General features: G+C 36.3%; 1 protein-coding gene across 4 annotated transcripts in view; it reads right to left on the reverse strand.

Moving 5' to 3' along the window:
• JAKMIP1 (janus kinase and microtubule interacting protein 1) overlaps positions 1–16,884 on the reverse strand; it is a 100,441-nt gene that overhangs the window by 67,733 nt on the left and 15,824 nt on the right. For all 4 annotated transcript variants that reach the window (XM_035326484.1, XM_035326485.1, XM_035326482.1 and 1 more), the window contains exons 2-3: positions 15,354–15,628; positions 4,741–5,235 (exon numbers count right to left, since the gene is read on the reverse strand). In XM_035326484.1, coding sequence (XP_035182375.1) covers positions 4,741–5,235; positions 15,354–15,482 — 624 coding nt within the window. In that variant the 5' untranslated portion in view covers positions 15,483–15,628. The remainder of the gene's footprint in view (positions 1–4,740; positions 5,236–15,353; positions 15,629–16,884) is intronic.

Genomic DNA, 16,884 nt, shown 5'->3' on the forward strand with positions numbered 1-16,884 from the left:
CTGGAGAAACCTCATGGAGTTCACCTAAAACGGATAGAAACTCCTGAGCCATAAATAGTTTAAGCTCTGCAACAGAAAAACTTGGAAGCCAACTGAAGTTGGCAGTTCAGCAGAGGAAAAAGGTAAAAGAAAAAAAAAAAAAAAAAAAAGAAAAGTTTTTGGTGCAGATACCACTGCAACTGGGGCCATTGGGGTGAACCAGGTAGACTTTTCTCAAAGATACATGGCAAATGAAATAACAAAATGAAAATTGTGACAATCAGTGGTTACAGAAAGAGGAATTCCAACTAGGTCAAAGAAGAAAGAAATTTCACTCCAAAAGCAATTAATTACTGGGGCTGCCATAGAGGGTGCAGAATCTTCATCTTCAGAGATTTTCAAATTTGACTGTATCAGGTCCTGAGCAACTTGATCCAACTTTTAAGGTAGCCCTGCTTTGAACAGGACTTTGGGATAACCTTGAGACAACCCTCACAATCTAATTTTTTCTATGGTTTTATGATACTCCAGTTCACTTATGAAATCCTAATGCTAAAAAATACAGTAATGCGAACACACACAGTAAGAGCTGAGCAAGGTTAGAAAACACCAACTTACTAAGGACTAGAGTTGAAATCTGGAGTTTGGTTTTGTTCTGAACTGGAACAATCTAATTCTTGCTTTGAATTTAAATCCAAAAAGCACTACTTAATCTGTTAGGTTTAATTATATTCTTTCAGGTATGGCATTATTTATATTTGGGAAACACTAAGCTGCAGAAGTGTTCCACGATGGAAGGAGTTTATAATTCATGCAACAATTGGCTGACGGGTCAGGCTCAAAGGGTTACAATAAAGGGTTAGATTGGGCTGGTGGCCAGTACATTGATTTTGTGGATAAGAAAACTGGGTCTATTTTACATTAAAGTGACATAATTCTTTCAATTCATTTAAATCTGAACTGTTTAGGAATATTCAGGATGACCATGTGTGTGAAGATTTTAACTAGGTTGAACAGTATTTATCTGTAAAGTGGGTGAAAGTTTTGATGTTAAAGAAATTTCCAATAGAGGAAACCTGTTGCATGTCATTTACATGACAAGCTTACTGGAGGCTCAGGAAAAAAATGAAAAATATACTCTTCAGCATTTATCAGGTATTTTTTTTTAATTAACTCATACCATCCCAGACCTCAGAGGGAAACTAGGCGTACTGCTTACAAGGATGCTATTAAAGCAGGTCTGTTGATATAGAGGAATTTAGGTATGAACACACTTTCCTATGCAGCCTCCATTTGAATATATGTTTTGGAACTGCTTATACTGATGTTCAGTGAATAAAAATGTGATAGTGTGATTCTGCATGTTCTTTTTTTTAAAAAAAAAATAAATAATAATCTCATCCAGAAAAACAGGGTTTAACACTTTTCCTTCATGCAGATTATTTTTCAGTTTGCTATTACTGATTTTATTCTTATTTGCTGTTTTTAATGTTATTTCTACATTTAAGAAATGCCTCAATCTGTGTCATAACAGTTTTTGTTCTACACTGAATACTACTCAGACTCACATCATTGGAATATTTTGTCTGAAAAAAAAATAAATAATAAGTTATTGCATTCTTATCTTCTTCTTCAAGTTGTCTCTTTACTTTTAAAGCCTCTCTGTTTCACTTGTACCTCCATTTTGTTTACTAGTTATTTTTACTTCCAAGTTTTATGTATTTTTTGGGGGAAGAAGGAAAAAAAAAAAAAAAAAAAAAAGAAAAAGAAATCCATGTCCACAAGCATCAATGAAAACATTTATGTAACTGTTATTTGAAGTCAGTTACAGAAACTGACAAATTCCAATATGATTTCATACTATATCAAGAAAAAAGAGTAACATATTCTTTGTAAAGTAGCTGTTTTACTTTCCCTTATTAGGAACTAGAACCTTCCCATTCATCTTGTTTGCACTGAGGCTTATTGGGTATTTTTCATGGCTCAGTTCAGAAGTGTGAAGATGTATCTCAAAATCGATGAATGATATTTCTAAAATGCTAATATTTGTACTACACAAGCATGGCTATTAATGCACCCAATGTAATTACATCCATATATTCATAGACAATGGATTTTTCTTTTTTCTCTTCTCAATACTTAAATTTTTTTTTTTTTGACTGCAAGCCAAGAAAAAGCAAGACTTTACCCAAATTAGTCATGGGTATTAAAACCATTGGTAATAGTATTGATTTTTTCCCCAGCTGTAATATTTATATGGAATAAATCTGCAAAACCAACCTGTGATCTAAAAATATAAAAATAAACCCGCCAAGTCTAACAAGACAATCATACACTAAATCCTGATTTACTCCATCTGATTTTCAATTATGGTATCTCCAGCTCATTTTGGCCATTAATACCAAAGACACAGATTTGTTAATACTGCCATAAAACAGCACATACAAAAAGCATGTTAATTGAAGCTCCGTTATTGATCTGTGCTAATACTGCCTGCCACATTCTTGCCATTTCATTTCACAAGAGTAGGATCTAAAATAATAGAGTACCCCAAATCTGGTACAGATACCGTTGATTTGAAATTGAAGGCAAGCATCCTTTGCACTATTTAAAATGAGGGGGCAGGAGGGAGGGAAATATCCTGATAATCTGACTTAAATCCCACTTACTCTGCTAGGGGAAGATAGCAGCACCTAAAAACTCTGCAGTGTTTTTGGTTTGTTTGTTTTGTTTTTTTTACCTTGCCCCAGAGTAAAAGAGTGCCCTATACAGAAACAACTGCCTAAATCATTATGAATTCCTGGAATAAACACTTTTTTTTTTTTTTTTGGTAGTAAAAACTCACACAATTTAATGAAAAAATTGAAATTCACAAACTGAAAGGGGTCAATCCACTGCAAGGCAACACCAGATTTCTGATATTTTTCTGATATTTTTCCTCACCTTAAGGTGGAGAAGAATATGAACACTTCTAGTGAAAGGCCATGAAAATAATGGCTGAATTCCACCAGAGCTGGGAGTAGATAACAGGAGTTATCTACACACGTTTCAAATATAGTCATCTTTTATAGACGTAGTTGTACTGGATAATAGAGGAAGAAATGGATTAGCCCAGTAAGGCTCCAATTACTATTCTGAATGATTTGACAGAATTGTTTTGTGCCAGATGAGAAACCCTGAATGCCCCCCTTCATCACTTTCATATCACAGCAGGCTGAAAGATTCAACTGTTGAAAGAGAAGTGCAGTTCCTTTACAGTACCACTCAAAGACACACTGTAGGTATGTTTACTGGGGAAATTTCTACTGACAAAATCTGGGGTGCATATGTGCCTCACCTCACCATTTCTTGGGTTTCAGAAGACTAAATTTAATATAAAACACTTTCTAGAAAAACACAGGCGACAATGTAGTAAGTGTCTCACCTCCTTAACACTTTTTAAAATTACCTGTGCTTTATAGTCACGATTTTAAGACTCTAGATGTATAATATGGAACAAAACATGAAAGAAATTATGCTCACAGTAATATCATATTGTCAGTCTGTGTAGTGGTCATTATCAAGTATGTTTATCAAGGAAATGATATCCCTGAGAGTTGATCAATATCCAATTTATTTAAAGCACAAATATTAACTGCATTAAAAGCTTTCATTGCCTCAGAAAGAAAATCACCAGCCATTCGTAGCTTGCCCTCAGCATGTTTTTTCCTAAGGAAGCAAAGAAATAAGAGGACATACCTGTATAAGCACAAACTGATAAAATATTTTTTGCTTCAGAAAAATGTTTTCCTCCATTTAAAATGCAATCTTTACATATGAGAAATATTTAATATATTTTTTATAACTTTACATTTTATTTGCATAACTATTGTATTGTTAGTTTAGCCAGATTAACTATCGGATCTTGAATATGCATAGAAAGTATCATGGTACCAACAGAAATGTCCTTTGATGTTGAACTACTTTAAATATACTGATGTGTACAACCCACATTATAGAATCTTTACCTTTCGCAACCCACATTATAGAATCTTTACCTTTCGCAAAGCTGCAGAACTTGAAATATTCGGGACACTTGCTGTCAGGAAATTTTGTCTGTTCTTCCATTTTATACAAATGGCATAGTCGGGCCATCTGTGCTGAAGTTCTACAGCTTATGAAACATGACAAAAGCCTGCTGTCCTGAACCCTAATTTTTCTGCCCCTAAAAGGCATAATATAAACCCAGAAATTTTAAAAAGCCAAAAAAGCAGCAATAGTTAAAACTGAATAAGCTGGACAATGGTTCAGAAGGAGAAAATATGTTGTCTTGGTTCATCACAATTGGTTCCCCAGATAAAAATATAAAATTGCTCTGAAAATTTAGTTTTGCCATCTTACAGAGGTGTTGTTGAACTGATAAATGATGAATGCCTCACTGTTTTGATCAAAGGGATTTTTGTAAACAAATACAGCTCAGCCAAGTAGGAAAGGGAAAATCAATTTCTTTGATCTGTTGAAAAAATTCACTCTGGAAAGTTTTGGTTTACATTTGACTTGATGGGACATAAAACTTTGAATTGGGTTGAGACAGCCATGGAACCAAGGCTCATCTGTGCTGTGCAGAAGAAAAAGTAGTGGAAGTAGCAGCCTATTTTACCAACCAACACTGATAAAATATGTCACTGCAGAACAGGTTAGATATTTGTTTGTGGGCAGATAAAGCAATATATTAAATGCTGCCATAAACTGCCATAAGCACATACAATTTAATGAACTTACCAGCCTGCGGATATCTCTCTCACATTCACGCTTTATTCTATTGATCTCATCCTGATGGGACTGATAAGCCATGCGCAGATCAGCAGCTTTCATTTTATCTGCCTGCATAATGTTGTTCAAAGCTTCTTCAAGCTGCTTTTTACCAGATTTCAGCTCCAAGATCTCCTGTTGCAACTTCATTCGTTCGCTGTCAAACGCCTTCCGTGCCTCCTCTTTTGCTTCACTTAGCAGTGCTGTCTTCACTTTGTCAGCTGCCCCGTCCCGCAGGACATTGACTGTTGACTGCAAACGCTGAATTTCACCATCTTTGATTTTCACCATTCTCGCTACTTCCTGCTCATGCTGCCGGATCAGTAGCTCTCTGACGCTCTGAAGCTCCTTCATTTTCTCCTCATGGAGCTTAGCTTTCAGTTCAGAAACATAGGCAGTGTGTTTGTGCTGCTCCTGCTCCCTTTCTTGCTTAACCTCTTGGATTTTCTCTCTCAGTTTACCCACCTGGAACATCAATATAAAATACTGATTAGCAAGTACCACCACACCTTTAAAAGTCATCAAGGGAGCTTTGTCTTAAACCTTCTTAAAAACTCATCCTGAATATTGAAAAGCAAAGACCGCATACCTGAAATTTCTCTCTTCAGTAAACAGATAGAGAACTAGAGCTTGAAAAAGGCCATCTTTGTTCCTGTGTGTGCAAAGGAATCTGCTGTGCAGATGTGTTACTGGCAACAATGTCTCAAAGTATTAGGGGATAAAATAAAACCAAGCAGCATCAAACCCTGTCCTTATTTTCCCCATCAACCATCCCAGATTACTCTTATCCACAACCCCTCTATTGTGCCCAACAAGGTGACAGAAAAAGAAGCGGAGAGAGAAGTGTTCATATTTATGCTGTGAAGGAAATGCTAGAAAACTTTTGAGTGTTCAAAGGACCATACTTCCAGCATCCTCATAGTGACTTAGATCTTTACATACACTCAATTATTTTATTCCCACAACATCCTTCTGTAGCTAAGAAGCCCTACCACTGTGTTACAGATGGGATCCCCAGCCAGGCATGGATTGATTTATCTAATTTACTCACACACATTGTCTTTGGGATTTGAGTCCCAAATTCCTACACCCGAATCCACTACTTGACCTAAGATACTTCCTGCTAATAAGATGAGGAGGATAGGAGGATCTTACCTTGAAGTAACAGAAAGAAAAAATGTATTAAAAAGGTGGCTTATTAGTAGTAGAAACATGGGGGAGGGGGGAAGTAGAGGGAAAATAAAATGAAATTGATTTTGTATTGCTTAATTTCTTAGCCACTTTAATGGGAAAGTCCTTGAATTGTCCTTCAGAATTGTTCTTCTGAAAAAAATCAAGTCTACTCAAGGGGTTTCAGATTGGACACCCCAAAACCGAGGTATTCAGAGTCCCAGACACCTCAGAAAATGTAGGCCAGTGACTCTAAGGGCTGGGGGGGCAGGTCTTATAGCCCATTATAGTAATACCCAGTGTGATGAAACCTCATTATAAAATGATGCTCAGCAGGCTGCACGTGAAGCAATGCTTTTTCCAAGTGGGATTAGAGAGTAATATAGAAGGGGAGGGGAAAAAAAGAGAGAAAAGCTTGCTTCTCTATTCTAATATACCAGAAAGGGTATAATGTATCCAATCACACATAATATCACTAATAATATCAGCATCTTCCGACAACCCCTATAGGAGTGTCAGCCAAAATATGAGCTCTACCCATGATCTGCTACTCTTAAGGGAAGTCTGAGAGAAGCAGAGATTTCAAACATCTGTGTTTTAACCTTGAGTGGCAGTACAAATATATAAACCACGTAGTGCTTCATGGTAAAATGAGGTTACTGAGCAGCTGGATGTTAGGCACTGCCGCAGTATTCCTAGACTGCTTGCATCTCTGCTATGCACAGCTGGGATCTGTAGTCACACAACGCATTTCATTTATGCTAAACTAAGGTAAAGTTGCAGCTTGCCTCAGATTTTAGTGCAATACGGAGGAGAGACCTCTATTAATATTCATACTAACATTTACTATTAAGGCATAATTAATACAATTTATTTTTTCATAGGTCTACATTCTGCAGTCATAGAATCACAGAATATCCTGAGTTGGAAGGGACCCACAAGGATCCTTGAGTCTGTGTCCTGGCTACATGCAGAGCCACCCCAAAATCAGATCCTATGTCTGACAGCGTTGTCCAAACACTTCTTGAACTCCAGCAGGCTTGGTGCTGTGACCACTGTCCTGGGGAGCCTGTCCCAGTGCCCAACCACCCTCTGGGTGCAGAACCTTTCCCTAACCCCCAGCCTGACCCTCCCCTGTCCCAGCTCCATGCCGTTCCCTCGGGTCCTGTCACTGTCCCCAGAGAGCAGAGCTCAGCGCCTGTCCCTCCTCTCCCCTCGTGAGGGAGCTGCAGGCCACCTCAGACTCCTCTGCTCTGGGCTGAACAAACCAAGGGACCTCAGTCGCTCCTCATACGTCTTTTCCTCTACCTCCTTCCCTATCTTTGTAGCCCTCCTTTGGACACTCTCTAATAGTTTTATGTCCTTCTTATGTTGCGGTGCCCCAAACTGCTCACAGTACTCATGGTGAGGCCGCAGCAGCACAGACCAGAGTGGGACAAAACAAACAAACAAAAAAACACAACCTAAATCTGGCTATTGGAAATTATCTTATTTAGATAGCCATATTTTATTTTATAACAGTTCCAATCCTATGGTTGATAACACTGATTTTCAGTGCTTGCATTAGAGTACCTAATTCCACAGAAGACCTATTGCTATTCCACACTAAGACATATTGCTATTCCACACCTATTCCACACTAAGCCTATTTACTATCGCAAGTGGATGAATTTATAGACAAATTTGCAAATGAACCAACACTCACAGTGACTTAAATATATTAGTTATTTCCTTAGTGATGAGTAAAGAAAATTGTAATGAAACTGAGAAATGAAACCCACAAACAATTACATAGGAAAGCAAATTGTATAATGGCAATTACAAACAAGGTTAGTACTTCTCCAGAACTACAGTAATTTAAAAGTAGTCATACTGTACATTAAGTATGCAACTAAAAGGCAGTTTTCAATCTAACACGTTACTGATTGTTACTTCCTAAAAGCATTTTAATATATGAGAAATGGATTCCAAAATTTTGGAGGAGTACTGGTTTACACGAAATAGTACGCTTGCTCAGTGCTTTTGATCTTTCTCTGAATGCGTTCCAATATCTATATGGATTGTTGCTGTCTGTGGCAACACATTAAACCACTCAAAGGAAGTGAATATCATGTATCATCCAGTCATTTCACTTACAAATGTAAGTACTTACTTTGTAGCAAGGGCGAAGTAAACAAAATAATAACAGTCCTTCTAAAATCATTGGATTTTACATGGCATCTTAAATGCATATCACTCTTCATGACCCAGTAAAACAGATGCATCCTAATTTTCAAGGTCTTTAAAAAGTCTTTTCTTGTTATTGCTTCTTATCAGAGAAGATAGACATCTATCTGTTAGATCTTCCCTGAAAGCTATGAACTCTCTGTCCTTCTCTCCTTCTGTCCCTCTCTCCCTCACAATGTGCAGATCTCTGCACTTCTTGCTTCCAGAGCAACCAATGGAATGAAAATAGTAATATGGCATTTTCCCATATGCCTTCCTCTCAGTTTCAAAATGAACTTAAACACAATTTGTCTTTCTTTAATTTCCGACATTCCTTTTTTATTATTATTATTATTTTAAATGAGAAAGCTGTTCTGTTTGCAGGAATTATATCAAGCAAGACCAAGAAATGAAGCCAATAAGCAAACAAATTAATGCAGGCTTTCAGGGCACCACTGAGAGTGTCTGGCTCCATCTTTACTCCTATCAGCTATTTATGCAATTTTATAGTCCCTCTAAAACTTCTCCATCTCAACAGTCCCAGCATTCACAGCCTTCCCCTGTATGTCACATGCTCCAAGCCATTCATCATTTTCATGATCCTTTACTGGATTTGCTCCAGCACATGCATGACCCTTGTACCAGCACTGGTCCCAGCTCTCCAGACATGGCCCCACCAGTTCTGAGTACAGGGGGAAGCATCACCTCCCTTGACCTGCTGGCAACGCTCTTCCTAAGGCAGCCCAGGATGCAGGTGACCTTTGCTGCAAGGGCACGTTGTTGGTTCCTGTTCAAATACATTTTTGCATCGCTGCAAACACACACTGAGCAGATTCTTACACACTAGCTTAACTCCACAGGGATTCTACCATCACCAGAAAGATTCCTCAAAACTTTTTTACATTTAAAACAAGGGTCACATAGTCTGATACAGACTGATATTTTAAAAAGCATTAATCAGCATTTCATTCTGTTTTTTCTTAAATATTTACCTTAAGTTTACCTTTTGTGTTAAAGCTAGAGATCAACTCACTGTAGGTAAAAGGACAAGAAATAAAAAAGCTGACAAATTATCCTACTGTGTGACTAAATATGGCTTCACTGTATTGCAGCAATATCTACAGCAACATCTTAGTTTGGATCTCATTTCCAGTGACAAGAGGAGACAAAACAAAACAAAACAACCAGACAAACAAAAAAACACACAAAACCACACAAGAACAAAAGCAGTAAAATAAGAACTCTTTTTGGTACATCCTGGTACACATAAATCCAATGATAACCAATGCACCTCAAACCTGCTCCAGCCAAAATCACCTGAAGAATCTTAACATAATAACATTAATACTTAATAGAAATAATTTGTTCTGGGCCTGATCTTGAATAATCTTGAGTACCTGCAAATGCAGGTAATACAAGCTTTCATTGCTCCAAATTCAGAGCCAAGTCTATCTACTCTAAATTAAATTGGAAAAACATAGCCTTAACAGGCTGTAACCTGTAACTATCAAGTGAATTTGCCATATGCTTCTGAAATTCTACATTTGGTAAGTACATCATGCACAATTCTCTTTTTCCTCCTTCTTTGCTGCTTTTTGAGGTAGCAAAGAACATCTTCCTCTACATATATACCTTCCATTCTGCAGCAGGCTAGAAAAGGAAACTATTGTTGCCTTCATAGCAATCTCCCTACACCACCACAACCATCCAGGTGTCTAACCAAGCATCTGAACATCAATGAGCTGTTGCTATGCCACTTCAGAAAAAGCTCTTCAGAAAAAGTTTTTTTGCATCCACATCAGCCACATTGAAACTGTAGATGTCACCATCCGCTGAATGATGAAAAAGATTTTTTGCATCCACGTCAGCCACATTGAAACTGTAGATGTCACCATCCGCTGAATGAGCTCTGCTTATCTGCTCTTTTCCAAGGGATCTAGTTAAAACCTACAAAAGGCTGCTACTGAAACTGGAGAGGGATCAGCTTTGCAGTCTCTGCATAATACCCACTCACATCAGGAATGCACTTGGAGGTGGGGTGGAAGGCAGGTCTAGAAGATTCATTGAGGACACCTATTTGGAACAACTTTAATATGTCAATTCCAGTACGGAATCCAAGGATAAAGAGGGGAAGTGCTAAGAAACCTCAAAAGCTGTGCCTCTGCAAGGCACTCCACACACTATCACATTGGGAAGCTGAACAGAATCACCAGCTGCAATCACCATCCCCTCCAACACAAACTCACACTGGTCTTTGTATCAGAGCCTGCTCAGACAGCGTTAGGCACTGGGTGACTTACAACTGCTGGACACCTGAAGCTCCTTCTTGGAAGTGACGTGGCATTCCAATGAATCTTAGAGTACAAGAAAATGACTTGGCAACAGGCTAGTTTCAGAATGAGGAGATGATGAAAATACTCAGTGTGGGAAGTTCATAACAATTCACATGATTAGTTTGTGTGTCACAGGATAAAGTATCTACCAACTGGATTGCAAGAATTCTGTGTTAAAATTAAATTTAAAACAATGTGGGGGAATAAAAACAAGCTAAAAAATTGTGTTTTTTAGGATTTGATAACTTTTCAGTGGAATATTAAGCTTGTAATCTAGATCTCTGAAACTTAAGCAAGATAGTGAAAGACTACCGGAGAATTCACAGGCCTGATTTAATCTCTTTATTGGAAGTGACAGATTGTCACATCAGTCCACAGCCTAGGAACTCCTCTGGCTTTTTTTCTGATTGCACCATTGCATCACACCTTCACAAAGTAACAGCTTTTATCACTTCCAGTTATATAAGATATATATCTAAGTTACCTATCTGCCCAAATACCACTTTTTCTGTCCACCTGCCTCTACTGCTTCTTTCTTACTCATTGTTCTTTCTCCATATCAAAAATCCTGTTGTTTTCACTCTTTATTCTGTCCACCTTTGTAATCATCCAGTTCTAGCATATTTGTTTTCAGCAGTACGTAACTCTTTAAAAGAAATTAATATATATATATCCATCTTAGATTTCTATTGTAATCTTTCTTGCCTCAAGATTTTCCACTTCTGATAATCTCTTAACCTAAACTCTCAAGATTATGTGACAATAGAAAATATGTTTCTACTCATATCTGAGGACATTTTCCTGTTCTGTATTGGTGGAATCTTCTAGAAACTTCTGAACGCTGCAGTGACTGTCCTCTTATTCCATATCAAAATAGCTTATATATATAATTTGACAGATACATTAATTACATAGGCCCCAACAGAGTTTTAAATAGATTTTTCCTGTGGATCACATTGTAACATCTGACTTTTTTAAGAATGTCTTGCACTGCATTTTCTGTCAACATCTTCCAACATGACAGTATCATAATCATAATTATGATACTTTCTTGTTGATTCTTCCAATTTAAGTATAATCATTGTTTATTATTTGTCTATCGATGTCTTACTGTGCTCTAATATCTGTTTTAGTGGGACTAGAAATTACATTATCATGTCTAACATATTCACTCCTTTACTAATTTTGAACTCTAATCGAAGTAACACTGTCACATTTATTCCTAATAACTTTGTTACTTACTATGTTTGACAGATGCCCCAGATTTTCTCATTTTAGTGGTTTTGTTAAATATTAAGAATTTTACTTTTTGCATCAAGAATGCAGAGTTGAGTTCAAATGCCCTTCGACTTTAATTGGAAAAACCTTTACACATTGTTTTACCAATAATTCATCAATTTCCCTGCCCCAAGACAACTGCTAATTATAACCCCCTACTACCTCCTTGTTGTTCATGAGGCTCTTTACAGTTCAGTAAGTTATCTGCTCATTTGTTTTTCCGTACATGGAAGATGGTAGTAACATTCATTTTATGTATGTTCAGTTTGTCTGGATTCTCAAACCAACACCTGTATGAATTCTTCTATATGAACTAACCATAACTATTTCCTAGGTTACTTCTTTAATCTCCAGCAAATGCAACTGTTTTTCCAGAATTATATGCCACTGTTTTTTGGTGTTTTTTTTTTTTTTTTTAATTTCACATATTGAAAATATTTTCAGAGCTTACATTAAATCTCTATTACACAGAGATTCAGTATCTGACATCAAAGCTGAAAAAAAAAAAAAAAAAAAAAAAAAAAGCTAAGAAATCTGGGGAAAAGCATAAAGACTTGCAAAAACAAGCTGTGAAATTGCAAGGTAGCACAGAGAAAACTGGGTTGAAATGTCTCATTTATTCTAGCTCTGTAGCCTGTGGGACAAAAACTGTATTAGGAAAGGTAACATATTCTGGTGGGGCTAATTCATTTAATTCTCCTAAACTATTTTCTCCCTCATGTGTATGTGTATATTAATGATTTGTCTGAGGAGAAACCTTCTAATTGATGAGAGACATCACAAATGGAAATTAGACTTAGCATATTTCTGTGTGCAGAATACTGTTTTGTGATCTCAACTGTATAAAATGTACAGTCAAATGCAGAACACTGATATTTAAAAACAGTACCATAGTTCAGTGAAGATGGAACAGCAGTGACAGCAAATACTGTAACACCTTGTTTTCAGGAAAAAAAGTGAAGTGTTGGAAGACTATCTTCTAATGTTTGCTAACCCTCTTAGTAGGAATATATACTTGATAATATTATTTTCTAAATGTTCATGGATCTCAGCATAGGCACTTAACCACTGAGCTGATTCACATTTTCCTGAGTCTGGCTACCAACGTGATGCTTATTCACTGCATGTCCTTGTGCTTACTGCACAGGACTTCAATGCTCTGATAGAGTGAGTCCTGTTTCCATTCATATTAAAATAACTACAATTTTTGTGCAATTCAGCTGCTCTTATGCCAGATGACCAAAACACCACCAGCAAAATCCACAGTAGTACATATTCAGTGAACTGCAAACACGTCACTTTTAGATCAGGCATTGTATAAATATGGAGGGGAACAGTTTTACAGGAGAAATTTCTTGGACGGGCTCAACAATAAATGAAATAAAATGAATTGGGAAAACATTCACAAAGTCTTCGATGTCTCTTGGATAAAATCCCCCCCCCAAAAAGAAACAACAACAAAAATAACCAACACCAGTACTTTGCACACAGAAATATATCACAACTAATTTCCATTTGTGATGTCTCTCATCAATTAGAAGGTTCCTTCTCAGATAATCCATTAATAAACGCATATACAAGAGGGAGAAAATAGTTTAGGACAATAAAATTAAATGAATTAGCCCCACAAGAGTTTTTTACCTTTCCTAATACAGTTTATATCCCACAGGCCACAGAAATGTCTTTTTCACAGCTTTAATACATTCCCTCTTACCTCCGTGTCAATAAAGCCATTTAATTTATTTAGAATCTTCTAGGCACAGTGTTTTTACTACTCTGATATTAAGCTGTAATTCCTGTTGGTTTTGTTACTCATTTTTAAGTTGCAGTCTAAAGAGGTAAAATCTCTGTAGCTATAATTTAATCATCTCGTCAGTCAGGCCTTCACCATCTTACACAGCGAACACGTACACAGATAGCAGGCCCTGATCCTGAGAAAGAAGCTTTATGGCCTCAGTTCCAGTCAAATGATTACAACAAACATCACAGCAAAGATGCAGAAGAGGTTGAAGATAGCACTTCCCCCCTCCTCCCAGAAATGCATTCATGCAGCAGAACTTACTATGGAGCATACATTCAGTATACAGTATGCGTATATATAACAACCTCAATACTCAAAAATGTGAAATTCTCAAACTGTAAAAAGATGAATGAGTAAACAAACTAAAGAAACTGTTGCCAGAATGGATATAAGTAAACAAGCAGACTAGTTTTAGAAGAAGAGTGGTAGTGTTTTGAAAGTGTCTTAAAGCTATCCTTCAGTCTTCGTTGAATCAGTTAAACTTGACACTATTAAAGCATCAAACTTTGAAGCATACCAGGACTAAACTCTTCAGTGTTTGTGTAGTCTTCAGTGTGAACACTCAAGATTAATTAATTCTTCTATCCTATGTATAAGGTAACTTTATAATTTTTGTGCTCTTTCTAAGGTAATTAAAAGGAGATAAAATTCCCGTTCTGCATTTCTACATAAAATGATACAGAAAAAAAAAAAACACTAAACAAAAGAAATGACTAGCCAAATGTACCCGCACTTTCAATTCCCTTCCCAGACAGAAGCAGATAATAAATAAATTAAAAAAGACACTGATACAATATAATATATGAGCTTATAAATTCAATTTTAGAGGGTTTCCACCACTGGTAAATTTCATGTTTTAAGAAGCAGAAAGAGTTTGCCCTGCTCTTGTACTATAGTTTATTACCATCATGTGAAAAAAGAGTAGAAGTTGTTAGATGAGGAAGATAATACCTACATAACTGGATTTTCTGTTCACTTATCAATACTGGTGACCCATAAGAGACAGGAAGAAATGATGAGACTGACAGATGAGACTGCCTCTGCAGTCTAAAAGGCAATCAAAACAGCAGTAGGAAAAAAGCAAATATAAAATAACATCAGAATTCTCAATTTTCTGTTGTGTAAAGCGTATCATCCTAAGACCTTTTGCTTTAGTCTGTGCAGCAGAAAAAATTCTAAGTTACGAGAAATTTCCATTTTCCAATAAATTTAGTTTCTCTGATATATACTGAACCTATTACTTTCAGCCAAGAATTAAGGTTTTATTGTTTATTTTTTCCTCTCTGAGAAATAAATTCTGAAGATTCTATTCACAGGTTTGTTTGTTTTATGAAATAATAAAATTAAATAAAATAAGAAAAATAACACCATTCAAAGCTGAGTATCACATAAGGCTGTTAAAGAAACTTGAACGTACTGGAATATTACATTTCAGGTGTTCCAAAGATGCTCTGAATTTTATACTGATATAAAGAAGCAAGTACAGAACAAAGCTATTTTGTATAAAGTGAACATATTTTTAGTGCATACTTGTTCTACTGGTAAGTCCTTGATACCCTTAGAAATATAATATCACCAAGCAAAAACAGATAAATTGATCTCCATGTGGATTCATCTCCAGGACTGTATTGTGCAAAGTTAAATGCACTAATTGAGATTAATTAACTTATAAAATAGAAATAACCTTATTGGCTTGCCATATTTTAAAATGCTACAGAGACACATAAAGGTAAATATAAAAATAAATAAAAAGTAAATATTAAGTTTTATAAACATCACAAAACATATACACATACCTTGCTTTTTTCTTGCTGAAATTCTATCTGGATGTTGGTTAGTTTAGTTCGTAGCTCCTCATTAGCAGCTTGCAGTGCTTCAGTATCCATGTCGGACTTCTCTCCCTTGGAACGACTTTTCTTTGACATAATTATTTTTGAAGTTTCAAATAAATTTTTTGCTCCACACTGAGCTACCAGCTAGTGCCTTCTGCTTTTAGCATTTAAGAGTCATGCAGTGTTCAATAAAGTCTTTCACACAAGTCTCAGCCATTGTGGGTGCTGTATCTCACGCCCTGGAAGAAACAAAGTAGTAGGAACAGAATTAGACTACATCACTGAGCAGAATCAAGCATCAGACTTGACATCCTGTTTTAAAGCACGCTGAACTATACCTTGTAGTATACACTATGTTGCATAGTGTACTAGACTTAAAAAGCAATAGATGAGAAAATAAGTTATATAATATTTCGTCATCGTATCTAAAACCATATCAATTCCCATCCTATGCTCACACAATATTTTTTTTTATGAATATAGCATATAAACATAAATCATATCTTATTCAGGACCCAACCTGAACCACTTTCAGGATTCTCAAGAGGCACTGAGACAGTCACAAATTAATTGAGCCTAGTGGTGTTTCAGCAGGAATAGTTTACTTCCTGTAGTAAGGAGTACCCACTTCTCACATAAGTGTATCAGTTACACTGCATTACTCAAAATCATTGAGGAGTGTCACAACATCAGGATATATGGAAAAGGTATCACAAAGCTAGACAAACATTTTAAAAAACATAAATGTGTGTGCTTGTGTGTGTATAAACTGCATACATTCAGGGTTGGTAGTTTGAAATAACCTAATAAAAACATTAAAGTGGTAGTTTATTTTTATTCCCTAGAATGCAACTAAGCTTAAAAAGTATTACATTATTTAAATCAGCTTTATATTCAAAGAGAATATCAGCAGCAAAGAACTCTAGTTTTAATAACTAGGAAATCTCACAGTTAGTTTGCTTCATGAATAGTTATAAAAGCTTAATCTTTCCCCCCAACCCTACCCCAGCACTGCTCTAAGAACCCGGTGCTCCACTGGAACAAACTGAGCAACAAGTGCTGTCAATGTTAACTAGTTTCCAAAACCACATCCCCTACTCACTTTAAAAATCCACATAATTTTCATCATTAAATTACTGACAAGGCAGAGACATTCCTACCTTAACACTGAATTACATTCATGGAGTGTTATATTTCCAAGAAAATTGCTACCAGTTTGCTTTCAGACAATAAACTACTATTTTCCACCTACAACTACCTGAGAGTTATTTTAGAGATTGTACTATAACGAAAATAATGTGCATTCTTTAGTGCATACATTTTAAAGGGTTAAGAATTCATATGGACACCAACACTCCATTTGGTGGATTCAACTAAATACTTAAGTTTTATTCTCATTTTTAAAGACTGGTAAACAAAAACTGAGGAGTTAAATATCTTGGTCAAATGACTGGTCAAGTCAGGCAATAAAGGAACAGAACTCAGGAGGCCAACT

The sequence above is a fragment of the Oxyura jamaicensis genome, chromosome 4, assembly GCF_011077185.1.
Source record: "Oxyura jamaicensis isolate SHBP4307 breed ruddy duck chromosome 4, BPBGC_Ojam_1.0, whole genome shotgun sequence".
Taxonomy (NCBI): domain Eukaryota; kingdom Metazoa; phylum Chordata; class Aves; order Anseriformes; family Anatidae; genus Oxyura; species Oxyura jamaicensis.